We start from the raw sequence: 27,453 nt of genomic DNA, 5'->3' as shown, positions 1-27,453 counted from the left end.
GCCTTCGGTTTGGGTCATGGTCCCAGGATCCTGGGATCGAGCCCCACATTGGGCTCCCTGCTTGGTGGGGAGTCTGCTTCTCTCTCCCCCTCTGCTGCTCTACCTGCTTGTGTCTTTCACTCTGTCAAATAGATAAGTAAAATCTTTTTTAAAAAAATGAATAAAATCTTTAAAAAAAGAAACATACTATGTGTAGCTCCATAGGTTCAGGAAATATTCTTTATAGATATTATGGTATTAATGATCAGTTTTTTAAAAATGTTGTTAAATATTTGTTCCAGGGTACCATTTCATGAAAAGTTTTCCAGGTGATTCTCAGGTTTTCTTGATACACTGAATACATTTTAAAGTAGAATACATGAATATGTATAAAACATACATACTTTACAATGTGTTACAATGATAAATACATACTGTCCTATTTTTCTAGAGCTAAGTTGCTTGATTTACTTATTTTTTTTTATTGGAGTTTAACTGATAACTAACATTATATGAGTTTCAGGCATACAACATAAAAATTCAGTATTTGTATATACTGCAAAATTATCACCACAATAAGTCTAGTTAACATCTGTTGAATTTAAAATCTCTGATTAAAGATAATATATGAGACAATCATTTATCAGTTTGAGAGAAGCACCCACAAAGCCCTTTTTATCGAATTCATTTGTTTTGCATTGGTATTTTAGGGTGTGACCCCCTGTTGGTCTGTGAAAAATATAAAGGTTATACTTGGTTTCCTCCTGTGGAATTGCATCTATATACTAGATGCAGGGTCTGGAAATGGGTCCGAATGGAAATAAGAGGGGCATGTAAAATAGACATGAATTCAAACTACCCTGGTCTTTTCCATTCATTTACAACAGTATTTACCACAGATCTATGCCCTTGGGTTAGCAGACCACTGGGCCCACACACACTTCTGCTGGATTTACAGAACCGACATGCTTCCTCTCCTCTTTGCAACTTCACCAATATCATCCCTCTTGCTCATCACGTCTGTCTATGATCATCATAATGGATGCCGCAGTTGGTAGACAGAGGACGCTTGTCAGATCCTACAGATCTCTACATGGGAAAAATCAGTAGAATAGAATAGAAAGGAAGACATCATAAATGTACTTCATTATAGCCTTGAGGCCTGCTTTTCCTTCAGGCCCAATTTTTATTTATGCTTAAGCCACGTTACAGATGGAAACTACCCCGCACCCCACTGACCTTTCTTTCATTTTGTCTTTTATCTGTGACTATCTGGATAAAGACTGTGCTTATGATCCCGCTGATCATCTTACTATACGTGTTTGGTTTTCACTTATAAATGTCTGACTGAAATATAACAAAATATAAAGTGAATATACAGTGTGCTAGGCTAATGATAAGCCACTATTAGCTTTTACTGATTTTGTCTCTGAGACAAAAGTCCCTTGTCTGGGTGATACAGAACTAACAAAAGTGTGACTTGACTGGAACCCGAGTCTTTCCTGTGTTACTGTTGGCAGGGGGCCTGCATGAATGATACACAGCTCAGGTCAGTCCCTAATTAGGAGACTACCTTCACAGTAGAAGGGTGTTGTGTCTCTAATTACACTGATATGTACCAGAGGCTTCACTTCAGAGAGGGTTTCATAAGGCTAGAACCTACTAACAGGCAGAATTAAAGACTTTTTTTATTTTCATTCTGGCTTGTCTCCAAAGGCTGGATCATACTAATTAAAGTACAGAGGAGAGAACAACCCCAGACTTGAGAGTTTATTTTGCTGGTTTTCACTATCTTACTGACATGGAGATTGTAGGCTCTGTGTGTGTGTGTGTGTGTGTTGGTAACTCTGACAACACCCCCATTTTTGTTGGCTCTCCTGGAACTCTTACTGGATTATCTGCTTCATGCTGCCTCCGGATCTGCCTTTTCTATTACTTTGTCTCCAATAAAACATTCAGTTAATTCAAATGTGAATTCAAAACCAGTTATGTTGCCTTGTTTACTGCCCCCAAGCCAGCCGTTCAGTAGCTTAATTTAGAGAGAGGTGATCAAGTAGGCAAATATACGACATGAGTGGGTGTCTTATTGTTTTATTGCATCTCTCAGAGCACGGGTACCTCCACAACAAAGCCTATCTGAGCAGGATTTATTTGATTGTAGGAGAAAAGATTGTTCTATTCTGAAAGCGATGGGGACTTCCAACTCTTCCATGAAGGCTGGGAATTGGTATGGTTAGACAGAAGAGGGGAAAATTAAGTTTGATATTCACATTTTGTGATGATAATAAGTAACTATTATGTTAATTACATAATCCAGATCTTTCCCTTGACAAATTGTGACAACCAATAATGTCTCCAAACATTGCCAGATGTCTCCCGGGAAACAAAATTATCATAGATTGAAAAAAAGAAATATCAAAATGATCGAATTTTTAAGATCTACTACCCATTAAGCAGTCAGTATTAAAGAAACAATAGCACTGCTAAAGTAAGGGTTACAAAGGGTAACATGCACTTGGACATAAGATTTCCCTAAGATTTATATAAAAAAATTTTTGAAATCACCCTAGTTTTTAACTGTCGCTGCCTGCCAAAGGATTTTGATTACTAATTCTTTTTCAGGTTGTGGAGACAAGGACCGAGAAAAATTATTCGGATGCAGGGATCTAAGTGATTTCTGATGTGTATTAACCAGAAAATGGGGTGTTCTGGTAAATCTCGTAGATTAGTTTGCAAGAAAACTTGTATATGCAGACGTCACCAAAGTTCCGCAATTACAAGAGACTGAAATACTCATAACGTTAACCAATTTGGGAGTCCTACCCCTATCCTCCTTTGCTCTTTTTGTCCAGGTAGCTTTGCACACTCCTGCTAGCCCTTTGCTTTACCTGAGCAACCAGTGTTTTACTCCAAAGACCCTGGCAAACGCTACCGCTGAAGCCCCGGTTCTGGCCGGGTGTCCCAAGTCCAAGAGGCCCCAATCCGGGCTGGGCCGGCTGGAGCCTGGCACAGAAGGGACAGCGGGCTCCGGAGGCGTGGGAGTCCGAGCCACGCGCCCCTCCTACCTGGCTGGGCGGAGTCAGGCCTAGCGGAAAGTGTGAGGGCCGCTCCCAGGGTGCTCAGTCTCCAGCAGCCGCTGCTGCACTGTACTTGGAGTGGGGCTCAGAGGACCGCGCGGGAGCAGCGTTGGAGCGCCCCGCCCCGCCCGGACATTCCTGCAAGCGGCCCAACCAGCTGGACCAGGTCGACTTCCCGGGGCTTCCGGCAGCAGCAGGTGGCCCCGGACTTCCCGCTGTCACCGCTGCCCTGGCGGACCGCGTGCCCCGTTGCCCCTGGAGCCCTTTGGGCTACCCTTACGGGGCGGGATGGAGGCGGACGGGGACCGGGAGGAGTTGGCCCACATGCGCTCGCTCTTCGCTGCCTGCGACGCGAACCGCTCGGGGCGCCTGGAGCGCGAGGAGTTCGGCGCGCTGTGCGCGGAGCTGCGTGTGCGGCCGGCCGACGCCGAGGCCGTGTTCCGGCGGCTAGACGCTGACCGCCACGGCGCCGTCACCTTCCAGGAGTTCGCGCGCGGCTTCCGTGGGTCCTGCCGCGGGGGCGGCACCGAGGCTGGGCTCCCTGGGAGCCCGCGTACGCCTCAGCCCAGGTGGGACCCGACCCGGGGACAGCCAAGAGGACGAGGGCGACGGGGACGCGCTGGCAGCCCCCTGGGGTCGGGCGAGCGCCGGCCAGGCTTGGCAGGACTTCCAGGCGCGACTTGGAGACAAGGCCAAATTCATCCCCAGGTGCGTGTGTGGGTCGGCGGGCGGGAGGTGAGGAGGGTGTTACCTGCCCTCACCGGTGCGCTGGCGTCTCCCTCCTAACCCGCCCAGTGAGCAGACCTACCGGACCCAGCTCTTTCTGAGTTGCTTTTCTCTGTCCAGATATTCCAATGGGCGAACCACTAGAGCTGAAAAAAAACAAGAAATCACTTCTCATTTTATGAGAAGAACCTCATATTTTCCACTGAAGGAAAAGCCGATCTACATCTAAAGTTTCAAAACTTACACTCAAGAGCAAGAAACAATCTTTAGCCATAAATTAAAAGCTTGCTTTAAACTCTCATTTCTCAAGAGTCAGGGCTTCACAGCCCTCCATGCCCCAGAAGTTGGGCCCTGCCTGTCCGCCCGTCTAGTCAGAAAGCAAACAACACAGGCTGTTTGTAATGACAGGCAAACACTAATGAATTTCGGAGCATGTCTGGTGCTTGCATTTATGGATCATAAAATCATCTGGCTTCTTCTCCCCCCCGTGCTGACATGCCAATGAGGCAACCCTGAGTATTTACAGGCAGGAAGGGGACTGCCAGGACCACTCTGTGAGAGGGAGGCTGGGAGTTGAGGGGGAAGGCTTGTTAACCTTCCCATTCCATACAAACCCATTTTTATGCTCCTACAGTCACAGCCTAAACCTTGGCATGCAAAATCCCATTAAATGCTATTTATTTTTTTAAACATCTTGAGGTGGGAAAGAGAGTCAATCTAACTGTCTCAATTGCCTAAGGTATAAACACAGTCAGACGTTACCAAAATGGCTTTTTAAATACCAGGTAGATAGAAAGAAAGGATTTGAAATGCAGTTAGATTTTTCCAGTTAAACATATAATTTGTCTAATACACCCTACTAAATTCTAAGTGTCTAGAAAAAAGGTACTTCCATAAAACATAGGCTTTCAGTCTAGGAACACCACACACAGGCTCAGCCACCAGGGTAGAGCCCCTCATTGCCCAGCCAAGGCGGAGTCCCGTTCTGGCCACACTGCCATGACCACCTGGGAGGAAGGGACCGTGGTGCCTTGGGACTCTTTCCATTGACAGGAGGTCTGGGGGAGCCTCTACGGAACCCAGGTAGCCCAGACAGGCCACAGTTTATCTGGGGCCCTCCAGGGGCTGACGCTCATTTCTCGAGGAGGTGCACATCAGAGACCACAGGAGTTGTTCTAAAATGGAGAATGAGCCCCTGTATAAGGGGAATATTTCTTGACTCCAAAGGGTTGTGTGAGTTCATTATAGATCCTGGATATCAACCTTTTGTCTGTACTGTCGTTTGCAAATATTTTCTCCCATTCCGTGGGTTGCCTCTTTGTTTTTTTGACTGTTTCCATTGCTGTGCAGAAGCTTTTGATTTTGATGAAGTCCTAAAAGTTTATTTTGCCTTTGGAGACATATCTTGAAAGAAGTTGCTGTGGCTGATATCGAAGAGATTACTGCCTATGTTCTCCTGTAGGATTCTGATGGATTCTTGTCTCACGTTGAGGTCTTTTATCCATTTTGAGTTTATCTTTGTGTACGGTGTAAGAGAATGGTCGAGTTTCATTCTTCTACATATAGCTGTCCAGTTTTCCCAGCACCATTTATTGAAGAGATTGTCTTTTTTCCACTATATATTTTTTCCTGTTTTGTCAAAGATTATCTGACCATAGAGTTGAGGGTCCATATCTGGGCTCTCTACTCTGTTACACTGGTTTATGTGTCTGTTTTGATGCCAGTACCATGCTGTCTTGATGATCACAGCTTTGTAGCAAAGCTTGAAATCAGGTAACATGATGCCCCCCGTTTTATTTTTGTTTTTCGACATTTCCTTAGCGGTTTTGGGTATTTACCCCAAAGATACAGATGTAGTGAAAAGAAGGGCCATCTGTACCCCAATGTTTATAGCAGCAATGCCCACGGTCTCCAAACTGTGGAAAGAACCAAGATGCCCTTCAACGGACGAATGGATAAGGAAGATGTGGTCCATATACACTATGGAGTATTATGCCTTCATCAGAAAGGACGAATACCCAACTTTTGTAGCAACATGGACAGGACTGGAAGAGATTATGCTGAGTGAAATAAGTCAAGCAGAGAGAGTCAATTATCATATGGTTTCACTTATTTGTGGAGCATAACAAATAGCATGGAGGACATGGGGAGTTAGAGAGGAGAAGGGAGTTGGGGGAAATTGGAAGTGGGGATGAACCATGAGAGACTATGGACTCTGAAAAACAATCTGTGGCTTTTGAAGGGGTGGGGGGTGGGAGGTCAGGGTACCAGGTGGTGGGTATTATAGAGGGCACGGATTGCATGGAGCACTGGGTGTGGTACAAAAAATAATGAGTACTGTTATGCTGAAAATAAATAAAAAATAAATTTAAAAAAAAAAGGAAAGATTACTGGTTTCTCAGGGTAGGAGCAGGGAGGAGGGGGAGTGACTGCTAACAGGTATAGTTTTTAGGTGATGAAAATGTTCTGGAATTAGGTACTGGTGATGGGGAGAGTTTTATAACTGTGAATAGACTAAAGATCAGTGGATCATACACGTTAAGTTGGTGATTTAATGGTGTGTGTATTGTATCTCAATAAAGTTGTTACAAAAATTACGTTTGTTTATAGTTCCTTATGTTGTTTTTGTAATATTTTGTAAAGGGTTCATGAATTGAGTGGCTCTGCTATAAACACATCTTTCCATTTCCATCTACTTGTCATCAAGTCTTCTCAGCACTTAATTCTATCACAATGAGAAATATGTTGGTACTGAACCCAGATGTGCTTTAGCAGTAGTAGTATTTCTCCATGGATAAAGAATAAAGAATAATCTCATTTGTAACATTAAGAGATAAATTTCTAATAAAATTTTCTTTTTATTATTAAGCTGTTTTAATAATTACTTAGAATATCCCTGATGAACATGGATGCAACATTCTCAATAAAATACTCACAGATAAAACCCAATAATGCTTTAAAAAAACCATTCAACACAATCAAGTGGGATTTACTTCTGGGTTGCAAGTGTGGTTCAATATTCACAAATGAATCAATGTGATATTCCATATTAGTAAAAGAAAGGGTAAGAACCATGTGACCATTTCAATAGATACAGAAAGGCATTTGATAAAATACAATACCTATTCATGAGAAAAATCCACAAAAAAGTAGGGACAGAGGGGATACACCTCAACATAATAAAGGCCTTCTAAGAGAAACCTGAAGCTAATATCATCCACAATGGATGATAAATGGGAAAAACCAAACGTTTTTTCCTCTATGGTCAGGAACACAGGGGTGTCCACTTTTACGACTGTTATTAACTCAGTACTGGAAGTCTTAGTCACAGCAATCGGACAACAAAAGGAAATAAAAGGTATCCAAATCAGTAAGGAGTAAGTTGAAATTTCACTATTTGCAGATGACATGATATTATATATAGGAAATCTGAAAGCCCTACCAAAACCCTGTAGAACTGATAAATGAATTCAGTAAAGTCACAGGATACAAAATCAATGTACAGAAATATTTTGCATTTCTATGCACTAGTAATGAAGCAGTAGAAAGAGAAATCAAGGAATCCATCCCATTTATAATTGCACCAAAAATATAAGACACCAGGAATAAACCTAATTAAAGAGGTGAAAGACCTGTTCTCTGCAAACTGGAAAACACTCATGAAAGAAACTGAAGACCACACAAAAAAATGGAAACACATTCCATGCTTATGGATTGGAACACCAAATGTTGTGAAAATGTCTATACTACCCAAAACAATTCACACACTTAAGGCAATCCCTATCAAAATACCAAAAGCATTTTTCACAGAGATAGAAAAAACTATCCTCAAATATGTATGGAACCACAAAAGACCTGAACTGCAAAGCAACCTTTGAAAAAGCAAAGCAAAGTTGGAGGCATCACAATTTTGGATTCAAGTTATATTACAAAGCTATATATAGTGGTCAAAACATGATGGTACTGGCACAAAAACAGACACATAGAACAAGAGAAAACTCTGAAATGGACCCACAACTATACGGTCAACTAATCTTCAACAAAGAAGAAAGAATATTGGGGGGGGGGGGAAGAGACTTCAACAAATGGTGTTGGGAAAATTGGACCTGAACATGCAAAAGAATGAAACTGGACCACTTTCTTACACCATACACAAAAATTAATTCAAAATGGTTTAAAAACCTTAATGTAGGGGCGCCTTTGTGGCTCAGTGGATTGAGCCTCTGCCTTTGGCTCAGGTCATGATCCCAGGGTCCTGGGATTGAGCCCCACATTGGGCTCTCTGCTCGGCGGGGAGCCTGCTCCCCACCCCTCTTTGCCTGCCTCTCTGCCTACTTATGATCTCTGTCAAATAAATAAAATCTTAAAAAAAAAAAACCCAAATGTAGGTTTGAAACCATAAAAATTCTAGAGGAGAACACAATCAGTAAATTCTTTGACATTGGCTATAACAACTTCTTACTAGATAGGTCTCCTGAGGCAAGGGAAACAAAAGCAAAAATGAACTATTATATCCAAATAAAACGCTTCTGCACAGTGAAGGAAACAATCAACAAAACTAAAAGGCAACTTACAGAATGGGAGAAAATATTTTCAAATAACATATTGGATAAAGGGGTTAGTATGTAAAACATATAGAAACTTGTAAAACTCAATACCCTAAAAATGAATTATCTGATTAAAAAGGGGCAGAAGGGGCACCTGGGTGGCTCAGTGGATTAAGCTGCTGCCTTCGGCTCAGGTCATGATCTCAGGGTCTTGGGATTGAGCCCCGCATGAGGCTCTCTGCTCAGCAGGGAGCCTGCTTCCCCCTGACTCTCTGCCTACTTGCGATCTCTCTGTCAAATAAATAAATAAAACCTTAAAAAAATAAATAAATAAAAAGGGACAGAAGATATGAATAGACATTTTTTTTCAAGGACGACATACATGTGACCAACAGACACATGAAAGGATGCTCAGCATCACTCATCAGGAAAATGTGAATCAGAACTACAATTAGACATCACCGCATACGTGTCAGAATGACTAAAATTGACAACACAAGAAACAACAGGTGTTGGTGAGGATGCGGAGAAAGGGGAGTCCTCTTACACTGTTGGTGGGAATGCAAGCTGGTGCAGCCACTCTGGAAAACAGTACGGAGGTTCCTCAAAGAGTTAAAATAGAGCTACCTTATGACCCAGCAATTGCACTACTGGGTATTGACCCAAAGGATACAAAAATTCTGATTTAAAGGAGCACATGCACCCTAATGTTTACAGCAGCATTAACTACAATAGCCAAATTATGGAAACAGCCCAAGGGCCCACTTACTGATGAACAGATAAAGATGTGGTGTGTATGTATATATGGTGTGTATATATATATATATGTATGTATATACATACATGCATATGGACAGACATATGCAGTAGAATATAACTCAGGCATAAAAAAATGAAATCTTGCCATTTGCAAGGACATAGATGGAGTTAGCATAATTCTAAGTGAAATAAGGCAGAGAAAGACAAATACTGTATGATTTCATCCATATGTAGAATCTAAGAAAAAAAAAAAAAAACAAGCAAAGGGGGGAAAAAAATAGAAGGCGGCAAACCAAGAAACAGACTCTTAACTATAGAGAACAAAGTGATGGTTACCAGAGGGGAGGTGGGTGGGGGGCTGGAGATTAAGGTGTGTGCTTGCTGTGAGGAGCACTGGGTGTTGTATGGAAGTGTTGAATCACTATACTGTACACTTGACACTGACACCACATGGTATGTTAACTGGGATTTAAATAAAAACATATATTAAGAAAATACTGCATTTTTAATTAAAAAAAAACTATAATGAGGATAGTGATTGTTTAGTGCTTTTATAATAATGACAAAAAGCCAGAGCATCAAAGTGGTCCCTAAAAGGCATAATGAAAGCATCTGGTATACCTGGAGAAGAAACCGTTGTAGTAGGATGATGAGCTTCGGCTCTGAGACAGATGGCCTGGGCTCTAAGCCCAGCTTTGCTGTTCTAAGGTGTGACCTTGGGCAGGTGGTTTTGTCTTTCTGTCTTGATCTCCTCACCTTTAAAATGACATGATTTATAGCACTTCTCTCAGAGTTGTGAGGTTTAAGTGAGTTCTCATTTGTAAATCCTTTGGAAGAGAGCTGGACACACAGTAACTGCTTTAGAAGTGTTAGCAGGTGGGGCGTACAGTCCTGCACCCCTAGGGCATTGCAGACTCATGGTAACCTGGTCAGTTATCTAGAACCTTCTGTTCTACCAAAGCAACAGCATCTCTGAAACAAAAATAACAAAATTGGATCTGGAAGTTTCAGAAAAAGATATTAACCATAAAGAATCAGAATTTGCTTTTTTTTTTTTTAAAGATTTTATTTATTTATTTGACAGAAATTACAAGTACACGGAGAGGCAGGCAGAGAGAGAGAGAAGGAAGCAGGCTCCCTGCTGAGCAGAGAGCCCGATGCGGGACTCGATCCCAGGACCCTGAGATCATGACCTGAGCCGAAGGCAGCGGCCTAACCCACTGAGCCACCCAGGCGCCCCAGAATTTGCTTTTTAAAAACAAACAGCTCTTTTTCTTCTTTTTTCTTCTTTTTCTTCTATCTCCACCTATAAACCAAACATTTTGTGATCTGTAAAGTCACACTGGATGCAGATGCATCCAAAAGAGTTTTAATTCTTCTCAAAGTTCAAGTGCTAAGAATGTGTCCATAGCCACATGGTCCAAAATCACGGTATACTTGCAATTTAGGTATGGAATATGTCAAGAATAAGAGAGACTCTTCCACATTATGGATTCCTGTAGAATTTTAAGGCACAAGATGGAGAAAATGTAATACATCAAAATTCCTTTCAGGAAGAAAACTATATTCATAAAGAAATGCTTGGACAAGTTGTTTTGGGGCAGGGAGTATATAAAAGGTCAAGTTACAGATGGAAGTATAAGTGGCCTCTTTTTTTTTTTTTTTTAAAGATTTATTTATTTGACAGAGAGAAATCACAAGTAGACAGAGAGGCAGCCAGAGAGAGAGAGAGAGGGAAGCAAGCTCCCTGCTGAGCAGAGAGCTCGATGCAGGACCCGATCCCAGGACCCTGAGATCATGACCTGAGCCGAAGGCAGTGGCTTAATCCACTGAGCCACCCAGGCCCCCCTATAAGTGGCCTCTTAAGGAAGAGGCTGTCCAGCTGCTAGAATTCTTGGTTTCTGTTTGCCCAAAGTTTGGGATAGAAACTGGGTCAGATCTCAACTACCCTGCAGAGTAAAGCGGAAGGTGATAGAGTTAGAGGTGGGGGTAGAGAAACTCAGAGAGGGTAAAGAGAGAAGTCAGAGGGACTTGATGCAGAATCTCTATGAACCAGAAAGAAAAGTGAAAAATAAGAGAAGCAAAATACGCTTTTTTGTTTTGTTTTGTTCTGTTTTTATGAAAGATAAAAGACAAGACAGGAAGCAAAAGCTAAAATCTAAGTAACAGAATGGTCAAATAGAAAATTTTCAGAAATGAAACTGTAGAAATGTATACTTTTTCTCTGGGTCACATGAGCTCAGATCCTACTAGTCTGAACTACAGAATTTTTTTTTAAGATTTTGTTTTTAAAGATTGTATTTATTTTAGAGTGAGAGCACAAGCACTTGTGCGAGTGGGGGGAGGGGCAAGGGAAAGGGAAGGAGAGAGAATCTGGAGCAGGCTCCCTGCTGACCACAGAGCCCCATCACATAAAGCAATTAAACTCCCGGTCCAATTATTCTAACACGAGTGTGTATCTTCGTCAGATTCTAATGCCTGCTTTAGGTTATACTTCAGGCTCCTCAGGGAGTATTATTTTTTTTATTGCATATTTATCAGGCTTTAAATTTGTTTGTTTGTTTTTTCTTTTCAGCGTAACAATTCATTTTTTTTGCACCACACCCAGTGTTCCATGCAATACGTACCCTCCTTAATACCCACCACTTGGCTCCCCCAATTTCCTGCCGCCCCCTTCAAAACCCCCAGATTGTTTTTCAGAGTCCATAGTCTCTCATGGTTCATCTCCCCCTCCAATTTCCCTCAACTCTCTTCTCTTCTCCATTTCCCCATGTCCTTCATGTTATTTGTTACGCTCCAGAAATAAATGAAACCATATGATAATTAAGTGATAACCATATGACACTCTCTGCTTGAATTATTTCACTCAGCATAATCTCTTCCAGTCTCATCCATGTTGCTACAAAAGTTGGAAATTCATCCTTTCTAATGGAGGCATAATACTCCGTAGTGTATATGGGCCACATATCTTCCTTATCCATTCGTCCGTTGAAGGGCATCTTGGTTCTTTCCACAGTTTGGCGACCGTGGCCATCACTGCTATAAACATTGGGGTACAGATGAAAGTCAGATATGACATATCAGATAAATGCTGCTGGTGGATCTTTAGTATGAGTTTTTATGGTGATCTGCCTGACAGTTGGGCAGGGTTTGATGTTTGCTGTAGCTATAAGTGCCAGAAGATTCCACTTCCTCCAGGGTTCTTGTTTTCACCTGCCCGGTTTATAGCGGGTTGCCTTAAGTACCTCACTTCAAAGAGAGACTGTGTCTCTCTTGCTGCTGTAATTCACTATTATGATACTGGGGTCCTGTCTGTGTGGTGGTACGGTATAGTGGAGGAGCATTCCAATATTATGGTTAAATCTCAGGGGTTTTTTTTTTGTCCCTGGGCTATGACCTTCCTTAGCTCTTTTCTTCCTCACATGAGACAGGAAAGCTAGAGGGGGTGAAGTGGGAGGAATGCTTTTCACCACCTGGGAAAAGCTCTGATAAAGTCTTTCTTTCCCACCAGAGTAAGCGTTCACTATAAAGAATGCTTCAGATAGATTTCCCAGTGGTGACTCTTCCACTATCACTAGAGACCTTTCTAGGTTCATCATAAGGACCTGATGGCATTTCTGGAGGGAAAGCCCACAAAAGCATGAGAACTACCCCTAGGCAAAACCTGGAGTTCTTCATACTCATTTTGTCCACACTGAGCATCTGGCAAGTTGTCAAAATCACCATTCCTATGGGTTTATGACTCTGGTCGCTTTTGTTCTAGGCACAACAGATTCTCGCTGTGACTCCAGATTCCTCTCTATCTCCATATTCCAGGTCCCAGGACCTCAGTTCCCTGATGGGTCCTCTTTTAAAAGTTCCATTTTGGGGTCTTATTTTAATCTTGTGCATGATACCTATTGTAAAATCCACACCATGCAAAATTGCTTGGACAGAAGTGTACATACACTTCCTGATTATAATCAGAAGTGAAATAAACTCAGCCCATTAAAAAAAGGAAGGGGGGAGAGAGAAAAAAGAGGATGAGAAAGAGAAAAAGAAGAAAGAGTAACCTGTAAAAGTTCCAATTTCTCAATATCCTAGACACCAGCTGGTATAGTCTGTCCTTCCAATTGTAGTCATTTTAATAGTGGGCAGTGGTATCTCACAGTGATGTCATTTTTCGTTTTCTTAAATAATTTTTTTGTTGTTTAGCGAGAAAGAGAGAGAGAGAGAACAAATGCAAGTGGGGCCAGGAAGCAAAGGGAAAGAATTCCCAGCAGGCTCCATGCTCAGCAGGGACCCCAGCTCGGGGCTTGATCCCATGACTCTGAGATCATGACCTGAACCAAAAGTCAATAGTCGGACGTCCAACTAACTGAGCCACCTTCATTTTTCATTTTCCTTATGATTAACGATATTGAGGATATTTTTATGTGTTTGCTTGCCATTCATACATCTTTTCTGGTGAACTTTCAACTTTTTCATCCAATTTTTACTAGGTTGTTTTCTTACTATGGAATTTTGAGAGTTCTTCATATCATCCAGGTAGAATTACTTATCATATACACGTTGCAAATATTTTCTCCCAGTCTGTGGCTTATCTTTTTGCTCTCTTAACAGTACCTTTTGAAAAGTCTAAGTTTTTAATTTTAGTGAAGCACATTCTATTGATTTTTTTTTCTTTTATGCCTCACACTTTTAGTGTTATAGCAAAGAGGTCTTCACCTAACTGAAGGGCAGAAAGATCTGCTCCCATGCTTCCATTTAGATATTTTATAGTTTTGAGTTTTATATCTACCTCTGAGGTCCACTTTTCCTATTCTCTTTCCTCTTGTTGAGGACTTCAGTTGCAAGTATAGTAGGATGCTTATGCTCTTTTCATTTATTTAAGTTCTTTTTTTCTCTTTGGGTTTCCTTTGGGAGAGTTTCTATTGTTTGGTCTTCAAATTCACTAATTTGTGTTCTATAACATATGATGGCGATTAGTCTTACCAAGAGTGTATCGATTTTTTATCTCATACAATGTAATTTTCATCTCTAGAAATTTTATTATTTTAAAGATATACTTATTATATAGAGAGAATGAGCATGCAAGCAGGAAGGAGGAGCAGAGAGAGAGGGAGAGAGAGTATCATGCAGACTCCCTGCGGAGTGCGGAGCCTGATGCAGGGCTCAATCTCATGACCCTTAGATCATGACCTGAGTGAAAAAATTAGAGTCAGATCCTTAACTGACTGAGCCACTCAGAACCCCTAGAAATTTTTAAAAATTTATCTTTCATATCTCTACTTAATCTTTGAACATATTAAAACACATTTAATGTTCTTAGCTTTTTTTTTTTAAGACTTTATTTGACAGCCAGAGAGAGCACAAGCAGGGGAGTAGCATGCAGAGGGAGAGGGAGAAGATATAGGGCTCCATCCCAGGACCCCGGGATCATGACCTGAGCTGAAGGCAGACACTTAACTGACTGAGCCACCTAGGCACCCCACGTTCCTAGCTTTTAATTACAACACCTTTGCCAGTTCTGGGTTTTATTTTTCTTCATGTAGGCAAGAAGTGATAGGGCTATTTGGAGCCAGATTACCTTAGTACCTTATGTGTCATATTTTCTTGTTTCTTTATATGCATGGTAACTTTTTAAATGGTAATCTTTAATTGGATAACACTATGAATTTTACTTTCTTGGGTGCTAGATACATTTGTATTCGTATGAATTTTCTTTTGCTTGTTCTGAGGTACAATTAGTTTTCTTAGAAGTAGTTTGAGTCTTTGGGTCTTGCTTTTAAGATTTGTTAGGAAAGAGGGGAGAAGAATTTATTGTTGGGCTAATAATTCTCCACATCTGAAGCAAGAATCTTCTGTGTATTCTAGTGAAAGCTCGCCAAATTATGAGCTTTTCATCACTGATGATGGGAACATGCAGTATTCCCTACTCTATGTGAGTGCCAGACACTATTTCTTCTAGTTATTTTGGGCAATTCTTCTTGGTTATTAAGTAGCTTCCTCACGTAATGTGTTGATCATTACTCTGCTGCATACTAGAGCAGAGATCTAGAGATCTACTGGATTTCTATTTCTGTGCAACACTATCCTATCTGGTATTTTGTTCTGTGTTATAAACAAAAACCAATACACATGAATTACACAAATATCACATCCAAGCTCATGTAGGCAGGAAGTGATAGGGCTTTTTGGAGCCAGATTACCCTTAGTACCTGTAAGACCCAGACCCAGCACCAGGGAAGCCAGCAAGAGGGTGGGGAGAATAAGAGGTTTTATTTATTTATTTTTTTTTAATATAATTTTTTATTTTTTATAAACATATATTTTTATCCCCAGGGGTACAGGTCTGTGAATCACCAGGTTTACACACTTCACAGCACTCACCAAAACACATACTCTCCCCAATGTCCATAATACCACCCCCTTCTCCCAAACCCCCTCCCCCCAGCAACCCTCAGTTTGTTTTGTGAGATTAAGAGTCACTTATGGTTTGTCTCCCTCCCAATCCCATCTTCTTTCATTTATTCTTCTCGTACCCACTTAAGCCTCCATGTTGCATATTTTTTATGGTCACTTGAGTAATGGTGAAAAGTGGGAGTAGAGAGCAGTCAGCCCTTGAATAGCAGAAGAAAGTGTGAAGTGTCAGCTTCTGATAGACAGGAGGTAATCCTTCTTCAAAAGTCATATGGCCAGGAAAAACTGGGAAATTAATTTGCTAGAAGCTGAACTGCAAATAAAGGGAAACCTTCATCAAACAAAGAGGCAGAGATCAAAGGAAGCCCCATCCTGTATATATGGAAGGGAACATCTGAGAAGAGTATAGAATGCCTGCCTTCCTCTGATCTTTGGAGCAGATGATGGTACTATTTACAGAATTCTCCCCTGGAAGAACACACACTCTTTCCTTTGAGCTAGAATTAGCCTGTCTGTGAAATATTTAACCACGATTAGAGATCTACTTTTGGGGAGGAGCCGGGGCAGCCCATGAGGGCTCCAGCAAAAGGAGCAGTTTGCACCCAATTTAAATTTGATCTGGATATTAGGGGCCAAACTTCTGGAAACTTAATCCTCTGGCAGGACTTGTGGGCTGGAGCCCAGAGATCTCCTAGCCATGCTGTTTAGAGAAGCCAAAAATGAATGTGGTTGAGAAGATGACTGACATTTAATGTTGTTGGGCCAAAGCAAAGCACTATGCCAAAGGGCCTCTGGGATGGCCAGCAGCTGGCCAGGGGCAGGACTACGTGCAAAGCTGTGTATCAGAAGAACTAGATTCTTGGAGCCAACTAGGTGGTGTTCAAGAATAGAAGGGAGAGAAGTCATGCAGGCAGGGAAAAGATACCCAAGATGAAAGACTAGTGCTGCTGTGGGGAAGGGTAGGATTGGACAGATGGAAGAGGTCAAAAGCCTAGAATAAAGGCATGGGGGGGGTGCCTGGGTGGCTCAGTGAGTTGGGGCCTCTGCCTTTGGCTCAGATCATGATCTCGGGGTCCTGGGATGGAGCCCTGCATCGAGCTCTCTGCTCAGTGGGGAGTCTGCTTCCCCCTCTCTCTCTGCCTACTTGTGATCTCTCTGTCAAATAAATAAATAAAATCTTTTAAAAAAGCTTTATTAAAAAAAAGGCAGATGGGTATATTTTTATTGTTAGAAAACCATGAAGTCGGAAACTCTGAAAGACCCTCTGCTCAGTCCATTTGCTCCAATTGAAGGATTTAGCATTCCTCCAACTCTGAAAAAATAAAAAATCTAAAGTTAATATTGGATATTCCCATGTAGCAGGGTTATTTTTGAGTAATAATACGGGTATTTCGGGAAGATATAGCAGAGCTCAAAGAAATTGCCCCAAGGAAAGAGAAAGGAAGTTTGGGGGCCAGCTGGACCCTCCTCCCTAGAGGGAGAAGTACTTAGAGGCGGCAACAGCTACAGATTCTAGGATTTTCTAGGTAACTTCAACTTATGGGAACCAACTCACACACCCAACGTACAGAAGCTAAAATTTGACTATGTAGTTTTTAATCCCCCTAAATTCCCTCCTTCTCTATAGTCCCTTATATCCAAGGCTGCTTCCTCTTCTTCTTTTTTTTAAAGATTTCATTTATTTATTTTACAGACAGGGATCACAAGTAGGCAGAGAGGCAGGCAGAGAGAGAGGAAGAGAAGCAGGCTCCCTGCTGAGCAGAGAGCCCGATGTGGGGCTCGAACCCAGGACCCTGGGACCATGACCTAAGCCGAAGGCAGAGACTTTAACCCACCGAGCCACCCAGGCACCCCCTGCTTCCTCTTCTTAAGAATATCTTTTACCAGGCTCCTCGTTCGAAGCAGAGAGACCTATACACAATGTCTCTCCTGATCCAATTATGGATTGAAGCTCTGGGACCAGCATTAGCCTTCTAGGAACAATCCTGGCCCCCCTCTCAGCAGTGTGGTGTAATGGAATAGGGGCCGTTGGGAGTGTTCTTGCTGGATGTGGTTGCCCTAGCTTAGCCTTTCCTCCCCTGCCTTCAGATAGCTCTGCTACCCTTATTCTACCTGTTCTCTGCTCCTCAGTTCTGGGGCCAGAAGCAAGCTAAGGTCTACAGCTGTGACTCAGGTCATGGATCTAAAAACTGGATGGCCCAAGACTGCTCTCTATCTCCCCCTACACACACACTCCGCCTGTCCCTCAGCCTGTAACTGGAGGACCTACCTAGCTACTGTAGCTTCCCACATACCACACAACCCCTCCTGTCACTGCCCTGGTTCTATCCTGCTCTTCATTCCATGTTTCTCTCCAAGACCCAACCCACAAGATTCTGACTCTCCATTTTTTTCTCAGAAAGTTGAGGTATTTCCCCCTTCATACGTACAAAGATGTTTCATTATTATCTATGACCTAAATAGAACCCAGGCAGAAAAAAGAAGGAAAGGGAAAGGGGGAAAAACAACAACAACAATAACAACAAAACTATTTGTTGGTTTCCAAAAGTAGCACTTTGAGAAAATCCCAAATTTGGTGTCTTCTTTGGAAGCTGTTAGGAAGAGCAAAACTACGAAGCTCTGGTTGTTCTAACTTCTTGTAATGTACTCAAGGAAGAGACCTCAGCACCCGACCTTCTCCTGAACCCTCACCCAGACCCTCAGATTTCTGCCTGTTTTGCCTATTCTCCTTAGCCTCTGTTCCACAACACAGGATAGCCACCATTCAATTATTTGACAAATATATATTAGTCCTACTATGTTCTAGGCATTCTACCAGGCCCTGGGGATGGAGAGAAGACTACTGCACAGTGTCTCCCTTCAAAAGCCCACTGTCTGGTTAAAAACATATATAAGGAAAGTAGTAAGGACACTTTACTGTGTTAAGTGTTATGGAAGAAAAAGGCATCAAGTAGCTTGTACTTTTCCTGACCCTGTACCACTGGGGCAACATGTCTACATCCCACATATCTGGGGTAAAATAATGAAAGAAGCAATCATCAAGAAACTATATCCTGTTTCTCACTCACAATATGGCTCCATCTCTCTTCCTTCTGTGGGTGTCTATAAGTTGGTTGGTTTGGGCTCCTGATCCACCATCAAGGGCTACAGCCCTGGCTCTACCTTTGTTCTAAAGAGCTCCTTTGGATGACTCCCCTGAGCAGCTACTTGAGAATCCATCCATTATTTTCCATCCACAAGTCCACATCCCATATGAGCTGTCTATCACCCCAGAAAGGCAGATTTGGACAGACTGGAGCTCAAGGAGACCTTGGTTCTCTTTCCCCCAAGACAGGTGAGCTCCTTGCCTTCAAAGTGGCAACTCAAAATATTTCCTAAAAGTGCAGTGTTGGGCCCATTTGTCAAGTTTTCTAATTAACAATATATACCAACAACTTAGGTAAAATACTGTTATTCTCAAGTCTTCTCTTTTGGGCATTCTATCCTTCCAGTTGTTCAAACGCTGCTCAGAGACTTTCACGTGCCATATCCAATTCATCAGCAAAACCAGGTACCTTCAAATATGTTTAGAGTCTAATCATTACTAACCATCTGCACTGCTACCACATTAACCCAAACCATCACATAATCTGAATTACTGCAATAACCTAATTGGTCTCCCTGCTTCCACTCTGGCCCATTTGCTGTCCATTCTTCAAAGAAAAGCTAAAAAGAAACTTCTAAATGATCAGGTAACATTGGTGGAATAATGACCTCTTAAAATTCTCTCCTCCATAAAAACCAACAACAACAAAAAAAAATCAGCAAAAATTGTTAGAATTGACTCTTCCAGAACTCTGGAAAGTGATCAAAGATTTGCAGCAATTTGGGGAGCATTTATTTAACAAAAACAACAGTATTTAGGTGAGAATAAAAAGTTTTGTGGCATTTTAACTCCCACTACTCCCATCTTTCTTTTTCCAGTTCCATGATGGTCTTAAAAAAGCTTTAAATTATGATGAAAACCAGCAGTCTGGAAGCCATAGGAGGGTAGAACATGGGTAGACCTTCTTCCAAGCCTTAGTCTCAAAGAATTGTCATTATGTGACCTATCTAGTGGTTCTCTGGAAGACTCCACTTGAAATGCTGTTTTGATTTGCCCTCACTCAGAGTTTTCCCTGAGTAAGAAAAGTCTCTTTTCCAGAACACTTGTCTAACACAATTAAACTCAATTGTTTTACTTCAAGTTTGCCTAAAATAGTGGATAACCACTGTGGCAAGAACTAGGCTTATCAAAAAGCTTTTAAGCTTTTAAGGAAACATAACTCACCTACCCAATACGTAGAAAGAGGGACTTGTAAAAAATGTGGAAATATTTTCCAAACTAAAGAATAAGACAAACCTCAGGGGAAAAAATGAAATGAAATAGAGCTAAGCAGCCCACCAATAATGAGTTCAAAGTAATGGTCATTAAAATGCTCATCAAACTTAGGAGAAGAATGGGTGAACACAGAACATCAACAAAGAGATAGAAATTATAATAGAGAATCTTTAAAGCTGAAAAATATGATAATAGATGAAAGATACACTAGAGGGAATGAATAGCAGATTAGATGATGCAGAGAACAAATCAGCAATCTGGAAGACAGGGTAGTAGAAATTAGAAATTAGAAGACAGGGTAGTAGGAATTAGCCAATCAGAACAGCAAAAAGAAGAATGAACAAATGAGGATAAATTTAAAGGCCTCTGGGACAGTATCAACTTAACATTCATATTTTAGGGGCCTCAGAAAGAAAAAGAGATAAAGGAAGAGAAAACCTATTTGAAGAAATAATATTGAAGGAATAATAGTCTCCCCTAACCTGGTAAAGGAAACAGACATCCAAGTCCAGGAATCACACTAGGGAGTCTCCAAGAAGATAAACCAGGAGTCCCATACCAAGACACACTATGAACAAAGTGTCAGCAGTTAGAGAAAAAGCAGCAAGAGAAAAATAACTAGTTTCATAAAAGGAAACACCCATAAGATTATCAACTGATTTTTCAGCAGAATCTTCACAGGCCAAAAGGGAGTGGCAAAATATATTCAAAGTGATAAAAGGAAAGAACTTACAACCAAACATGCTCTACTAGGAAGTTTTCTGGATATGCAAAAGCTTAAAAAGTTCATCAACACCAAATAAGCCTTACAAGAAATGTTAAAGGAACTTCTTTAAATTGGAAAAAAAAAAAGGCCATTATTAGAAACAAGAAAATTTTAAAACCTGGAAAATGTAAACATATAGTAAAGGTAGTAGATAAACCACCTGTATAGCTAATATAAAGGCTAAAAGACAAAAGTAGTAAAAAATCTTCTAAACCTAAAATAATTTGTAAAGGAATACACAAAACAAGTTGTAAAATAGGATGTCAAGAAATAGGACGTCAAAAACTTAAAAAGAAGTGGCAGGGAATAAGAATGTTGTGCTTTTAGAGCACACTTGAACTTAAGTAACCATCAACAATAAAATAGACAGCTACCCATATATATACTCATTGGATATTATATGTGATCATCATGATATCACAGAACAAATATGTATAATAGATACACAAAAAAACCAAAGGGATACAAACATAGCCCTAAAGAGAGTCACCAAATTACAGGGGCAATAAGTACAGATCAACAATTACTTTAAATATAAATGGACTAAATGCTCCAATCAAAAAATAAGGTATCTGAATGGATTAAAAAAAACAAGACTCATATATGCTACCTACTAGAGACTCATTTCAGATCTAAAGACATACACACTAAAAGCAAAGGGATGGAAAAGATATTCCATGGAAATTAAAAGGAAGCTGAAGTAGCAATACTTATATATCAGACAAAATAGACATCAAAACAAAGACTGTACTGCCAGGATGTGTGCCCCTAGAACACCCTGGACTGCACCTGCCTTTACTCCAGCCATCCCATGAGGATCACCCTGTGTAGAACACCCTAAACCATTGCATTGGGCTCTACCTCGGCTCTAGCTGCCCTACAAAAGCATCCCCCGAGCAAACTGCTCCAGAGCCACAGGGTCCATGCAAGCCTCTCCTCCAGCTGACCTGACAGCCTGCCCATTTGGGGAGCTCCCTGGGACACTCCAGTTTCCACCCACTTCAGGTTCAGTCATCCTGCCAGCATGCCCTTTGCACAGAGATCCTTTGGGCTGCCCAAGCTGCACACAAAAAAGCTTTAGTTTTATCCTGCCAGAGTATGCTTAGAATGGAGAATGACAGCACAGTGGGCTGTGCTCACTGTTGCTTCATCTGTCTTCTTAAGGCACCCTCTGCACAGCAAGGCCTGAGATTGCCCCAGTTTATGCTTATTTCAGCTCTAACCATCCACCAGGATGGCTCCAGCATAGAGTGCCAAGGAAAAACCAGCACACAACAGCCATAACTCCAGCTAGCCCTCTAAAGTCACCAGGCACACAGAGTTTACAGAGAGGATGCCCATCCACAGGACCATTCCCTCAAGTTTAGGATAATTAGTTGTTCTGCCTAATACATAGAAACAAACACAGAAAGTCATGCAAAATGAGGAGACAGAATACATTCCAAACAAAGAATGAGACAAAAACACAAAAAGAACTAAATAAAACAGAGATAAACAATCTGCCTGATAAAGAGCTCAAAGTAATGGGCAGAGAGATGCTCACTGGGATAGAGGGAGCTGTGTATCAACTCAGTGAGAACTTAAACATAAGGAGAAAATAGAAAAAAAAAGAACCCAAGTTGAAGAATAACTGAAATGAAAACTACATCAGAGGAAATCAACAGATTAGAGGATGCAGAAGAACAGATCAGTGACCTGAAAGACAAGGTAATGGAAAGCACTAACTCTGAACAGCAAAAAGGAAAAAAAGAATTTAAAAAAAGGAGTATAGGTTTAAGTGACTTCTTAGACAACATTAAATGAACAAACTACCACAGTTCAAGGTCCCAGAAGGAGAAGAGAGAAATGGGCAGAAAACGTATGTGAAGAAAAAATAGCTGAAAACTTCCCAGGAAACAAACATCAAAATTCAGAAAGCACAGAGTGTTCCAAACAAGATCAACCCAAGGAGGTGCACACTCTGACACATGAAAATTAAAATGTCGGGTGCCTGGGTGGCTCAGTGGGTTAAGCCGCTGCCTTCGGTTCAGGTCATGATCTCAGGGTCCTGGGATCGAGTCCCACATCGGGCTCTCTGCTCAGCGGGGAGCCTGCTTCCTCCTCTCTCTCTCTGCCTGCCTCTCTGTCTACTGTGATCTCTCTCTGTCAAATAAATAAATAAAATCTAAAAAAAAAATTAAAATGTCGAAGATGAAAGATGAAGACAGAACTTTAGAAGGCAACAAGAGAAGTGTCTAGTTATAAACAAGGGAAACCCCATAATGTTATAAGCTGATTTTTTTTTTTTTCTGGCAGAAACCTGGAAGGCCACGAGGGAATGGTATGATATACTCAAAATGCTGAAAGGAAAAAAAAAAATCTACAACTAAGAATACTCTATCCAACAAGTTTATTATTCAGAATTGAAGGAGAGATATACTATTCTCCAAACAAATATTAATGGAGTTCATCACCACTAAATTGGGCTTAAAAGAATATGAAAGGGACTTCTTTAAGTGGAAAAGAAATGGTTATAATTAGGACAAAACTATGAAAGAAAAATTTCATGAGTAAAAGCAAACATACAATAGAGTTGATCAACACTTTAAAGTTAATATGAAAGTTAGAAGTTAAAAGTAGTAAAATAGATCTAAAAAATTAGATCAGGAGAATCACAAATGAAAAGATGCAAAATATGACAACATATACACAAAATGTGTGGGGGTACCAGGGAAGTGAAAATAAATATTTTTAGACTATTTTTAAATTCAAATTTAATATACATGAATATATATATATATACACACACACACACACTACGATATATTTAGGATGCTGTCTATTAACCCCATATAAACTAAAAATTTGTAATAGACACAAGATAAAGGAAAAGGTAAGCTGAACACTAAAGAAAAATCATAATTTACAAGAAAAGAACAAAAGAAAAAAAGAAAAGAATGATGAAAAACCAAGAAATAATAAATAAAATTGCATGGAGCACTAGGTGTGGTGCAAAAACAATGAATACTGTTACACTGAAAAGAAATAAAAAAAAATTGGCATTATTTTCTCTTTAACAGTTTGATGGAAATAACCTGAAAAGCTGTATGGGCCATTTTGGTTGGAGGGGCTCTTTAATTTCTTTGTTCCACTTTAATTTGTTTGTTTAGATTCTCTCTCCCTACTGAGGTGAATTTGGGGAGGTTGTGTTTTTTTAAAAAATAATGATCAGTTTCAGGGTTCCTGGATGACTCAGTTGTTAGGCATCTGCCTTTGGCTCACGTCATGATCCCAGAGTCCTGGAATGTTGCCCCACCTCTGGCTCGTTGTTCCATGGGGGGCCTGTTTCTCCCTCTCCCACTTCCCCTGCTTATGTTCCCTCTCTTCCTGTCTCTCTGTCAAGTAAATAAAATATTTTTAAAAACTTTTTAAAATAAACAAAATAAAAAAATAAATAAAATGGCAATAAGTACATACCTATCAATACTTACATTAAATGTAAATAGTGTAAATGCTCTAATCAGAAGACATGGGGTGATAAAATGAATAAAAAATAAAACAAGACCCATCTGTATGCTGCCTATAAGAGACTCAATTCAGACCAAAAGATACATACATACAGCCTGAAAGTGAAAAGATGGAAAAAGATATTCCATGTTAATAGAAGTGTGGGGGAGGGGGCGCTGAGGTAATGGTACTTGTATCAGAGTATCAGACAAAAGGGACTTTATTATAAACACAAGACAAAGAAGGGATTACATAATGGTAAAACAGATCAATCAAACAAGAAGATAAACAAGTGTAAATATTGATTCATGCAACATTGGAGCACTTAAACACATAAAATAAATATGAACAAGCACAAAGATGAAATTGACAGTAATATAATAGGAAATTTAATAACCTATATATATCAAAGGATGGATCCATTCAGAAAATCAAAAGGAAACGGTGTATTTTAACAACATGTTAGACAATATTTGACCACAATAAGATGAAAACTCACTTATAAGGGAAAAAAAGCACGAACATTTGGAGGCTAATCAACATTCTACTAAACCATCAATGAGTCAATGATGAAAACAAAGGAAATTTAAAAAAAATATCTTGAGACAAAGTTAAGGGAAAACAAAGAGTCCAAAATGTAATGGATGAAGCAAAAGCAGTTTTAAGAAGTTTTTGGTGATATGGGTCCACCTGAAGAAACAAACAGAAAAAATACATCCAAAAAAAATCTAAATTTACACCTAAAGGACCTAGAGAAAAAGACCAAATCAAGCCCAACATTGGTCGAAGGAAGAAAATCATAAACACGAGAGTAGAAATAAATGAAATAAAGTCTAAGTAACAATGAAAAAAAAAATCAATGAAACTAATAGCTGGTACTTGGATAAGATACAATAATAAACCTTTATCTAGGCTCATTCTAAAAACATAAAATAAAATCAGAAATGAAAGAGGAGAAGTTACAACTGACAATCCAGAAATACAAAAGATCATGAGACTACTAGGAAACAGATATATGCCAACAAATAGGACCACTTAAAGGAATTAGACAAATTACTGGAAACATACAATCTTCCAGGAGTGAGTCAAAAAGAAATAGAAAATTGAAAAAAATACCAATCATGAAATTGAGACAGTAATAAAAAAATTCCCAACAAATAAGAGCCTAGAAGCAGATAGCTTCACATATAAATTCTACCAAACATTTAAAGATGAATTAGTAACTATACTTCTGGAACTGTTCCAGAAATTGAAGAGCCCAGAATGCTTCCAATTTCATTCTTTGAGGCATTACCCTGATGCCAAAAATATACACAGACACTACAACAAAATAATATTATAGAAAAATAGCCCTAATGAACACTTGTACAAAATGTCAACAAAATATTAGCAAACCTGATTCAACAATACATTAAAAGGATCATCTATTATGACCAAGTGGGATTTATTCCAGGGATGCAAGGAGAGTTCAATATCCATGAATCAATCAAAATGATCTACCACACTAAATAAATAAATAAATAAATAAATAAAAGTGATATAATCATCTCAATAGATGCAGAAAAAGCATATAATTTGATATCCATTTATGATAAAAACTTTCAACATGGCATAGAGAGGGAACATACCTAAACATAATAAAAGCCATAAAGACAAACCCACAGCTAACATCATACTCAATGGTAGGAATATGATGTTAAAAAAAACCAAACTCAAAGTTTTTCTAATATCAGGAAAAAGACAAGACCACTCTTGACACTTTTATTTATATAGTACTGGAAGTCCTAGCCACAACAATCAGATGCCCCCCCAAAAAAGAAAAAAAAGACACTCAAATTGTAAAAGTTAAAAAGTGACTATTTTCAGATGACATACTCTATTAGAAAACCCTAAAGATGCCACGAAAAACTATTAGAATAGAATTCAGTAAAGAAGCAGGATACATACTTAATACATAAAAATATGTTGCAACTATACACTAATAATGAATTAATAAAAGAAGAGTAAATACCTATTCTTCTCAAACTATTCCAAAAAATAGAAAAAGACGGAAAACTTCCAAATTCATTCTATGGGTCCAGCATTACCCTGATACCAAAACCAGATAAAGATTCTACTAAAAAGAAAAAACTACAGGCCAATATACCTGATGAACATGGATGCTAAAATTCTCAATAAAATCCAGTGGTGCATTAAAAGAATCATTCACCACAATCAAATGGGATTTATCCCTGGATTGCATGAGTGGTTCAATACTCACAAATCAATCAACATGGCATACTGCATTAAAAAAAGAAAGAAAAAGAACCATATGATCCTCTCAATAGTTGCAGAAAAAGCGTTTGACAAAGTGCAACATCTATTCCCAATAAAAACCCTCAACAAAGTAGGTACAGTGTCCCCTATTCACCAGAACCTGGCCCTTCAGGTGAGTATCTTGTGTTTGTTGCTTATACTCTACTCTTGTGTCTGAGTCACTTTTCCTGACTTTTAAAGCTCCAAGTTCCATGTCCCACTACTTAAAAAAACTCGTGAAATTCTGTCCCAAACTCGTGGAATTCAGCCCCTCTGCTATGTATGTATGTTTTTAATGTATTTTTAAGATTCTATTTATTTATTTGACAGAGAGAGCAAGGGAGCACAAGCAGGGGGAGCAGCAGAGGGAGAGGGAGAAGCATACTCCCCGCTGGGCAGGGAACCCAACACAGGGCTCAATCCCAGGACCCAGGGACCACGACCTAAGCCAAAGGCAGATGCCAAATGGACTGAGCCACGAAGGATGACCTCTGGTTTTAAAAGCCAAATGTTATGGGGAGTAGTGTCCCTTGTGTGAGCTCCGTGGTGCCATGGCCTGTTTCTCTGCCCTTTGTATGCACACAGTTCCCCCTCCTGCTGACAACTTCTATTAGTTTTTATTTTGTCTGATATCAGTGGCTACACTAATTGTTAATAGAGACAAAGAATGTTTTATAAGGATAAGAGAATCCATCCATTAGAAGATACAGCATTTACAAATGTACACATATTTACCAATAAAGCCTCAAAAACACATGAAGCAAAAACTGTCAGATCTGAAAGAGAAACAGACAATTCAGAGACTAACTGGGGACCTCAATATCCCTAACTGTAATAATGGCTAAGCTCCTAACAGAAGATCAAGAAAGAAATAAATATGTGAATTCCATTATCAACCAGTTAGACCATAAGACATTTGAAGAAGCCTATAACCAATGACAGCAGTATCTTTTCTTCCAAAAAAATAGATGTAGATCATCCTCCAGGACAGATCATATGTTAGTCCATAAAACAAGTCTCAGTACATTTAAGGCAACAAAATTTATACAATTTTTT

At 40.0% G+C, this 27,453-nt stretch overlaps 2 protein-coding genes across 17 annotated transcripts in view; one reads left to right on the top strand and one right to left on the bottom strand.

The window, feature by feature from the left end:
• Nucleotides 1-201: 201 nt before the first annotated feature.
• Nucleotides 202-27,453, bottom strand: part of LOC309846383 (uncharacterized protein) — a 57,603-nt gene continuing 30,351 nt past the window's right edge. The window contains exons 1-2 of one of the 3 annotated variants that reach the window (XR_014301871.1): nt 3,045-3,094; nt 202-1,068 (exon numbers count right to left, since the gene is read on the bottom strand). The gene's annotated coding sequence lies outside the window, so the exon portion shown is untranslated. Of the gene's footprint in view, nt 1,069-3,044; nt 3,095-11,597; nt 12,128-27,453 lie in introns of those variants that run through there. The other 2 variants (XR_014301870.1, XM_082695289.1) reach the window with 2 other exon arrangements.
• Nucleotides 3,086-27,453, top strand: part of LOC309846376 (uncharacterized protein) — a 190,639-nt gene continuing 166,271 nt past the window's right edge. For all 14 annotated transcript variants that reach the window (XM_082695269.1, XM_082695273.1, XM_082695275.1 and 11 more), the window contains exon 1: nt 3,086-3,764. In XM_082695269.1, the coding sequence (XP_082551395.1) occupies nt 3,345-3,764 (420 nt within the window). In that variant the 5' untranslated portion in view covers nt 3,086-3,344. The remainder of the gene's footprint in view (nt 3,765-27,453) is intronic.

This window comes from Mustela nivalis (assembly GCF_964662115.1).
Source record: "Mustela nivalis genome assembly, chromosome: 13".
Taxonomy (NCBI): Eukaryota; Metazoa; Chordata; class Mammalia; order Carnivora; family Mustelidae; genus Mustela; species Mustela nivalis.
Note: the sequence above shows the minus strand (reverse complement) of the source record. Positions and strands in the feature narration are given on the sequence as shown.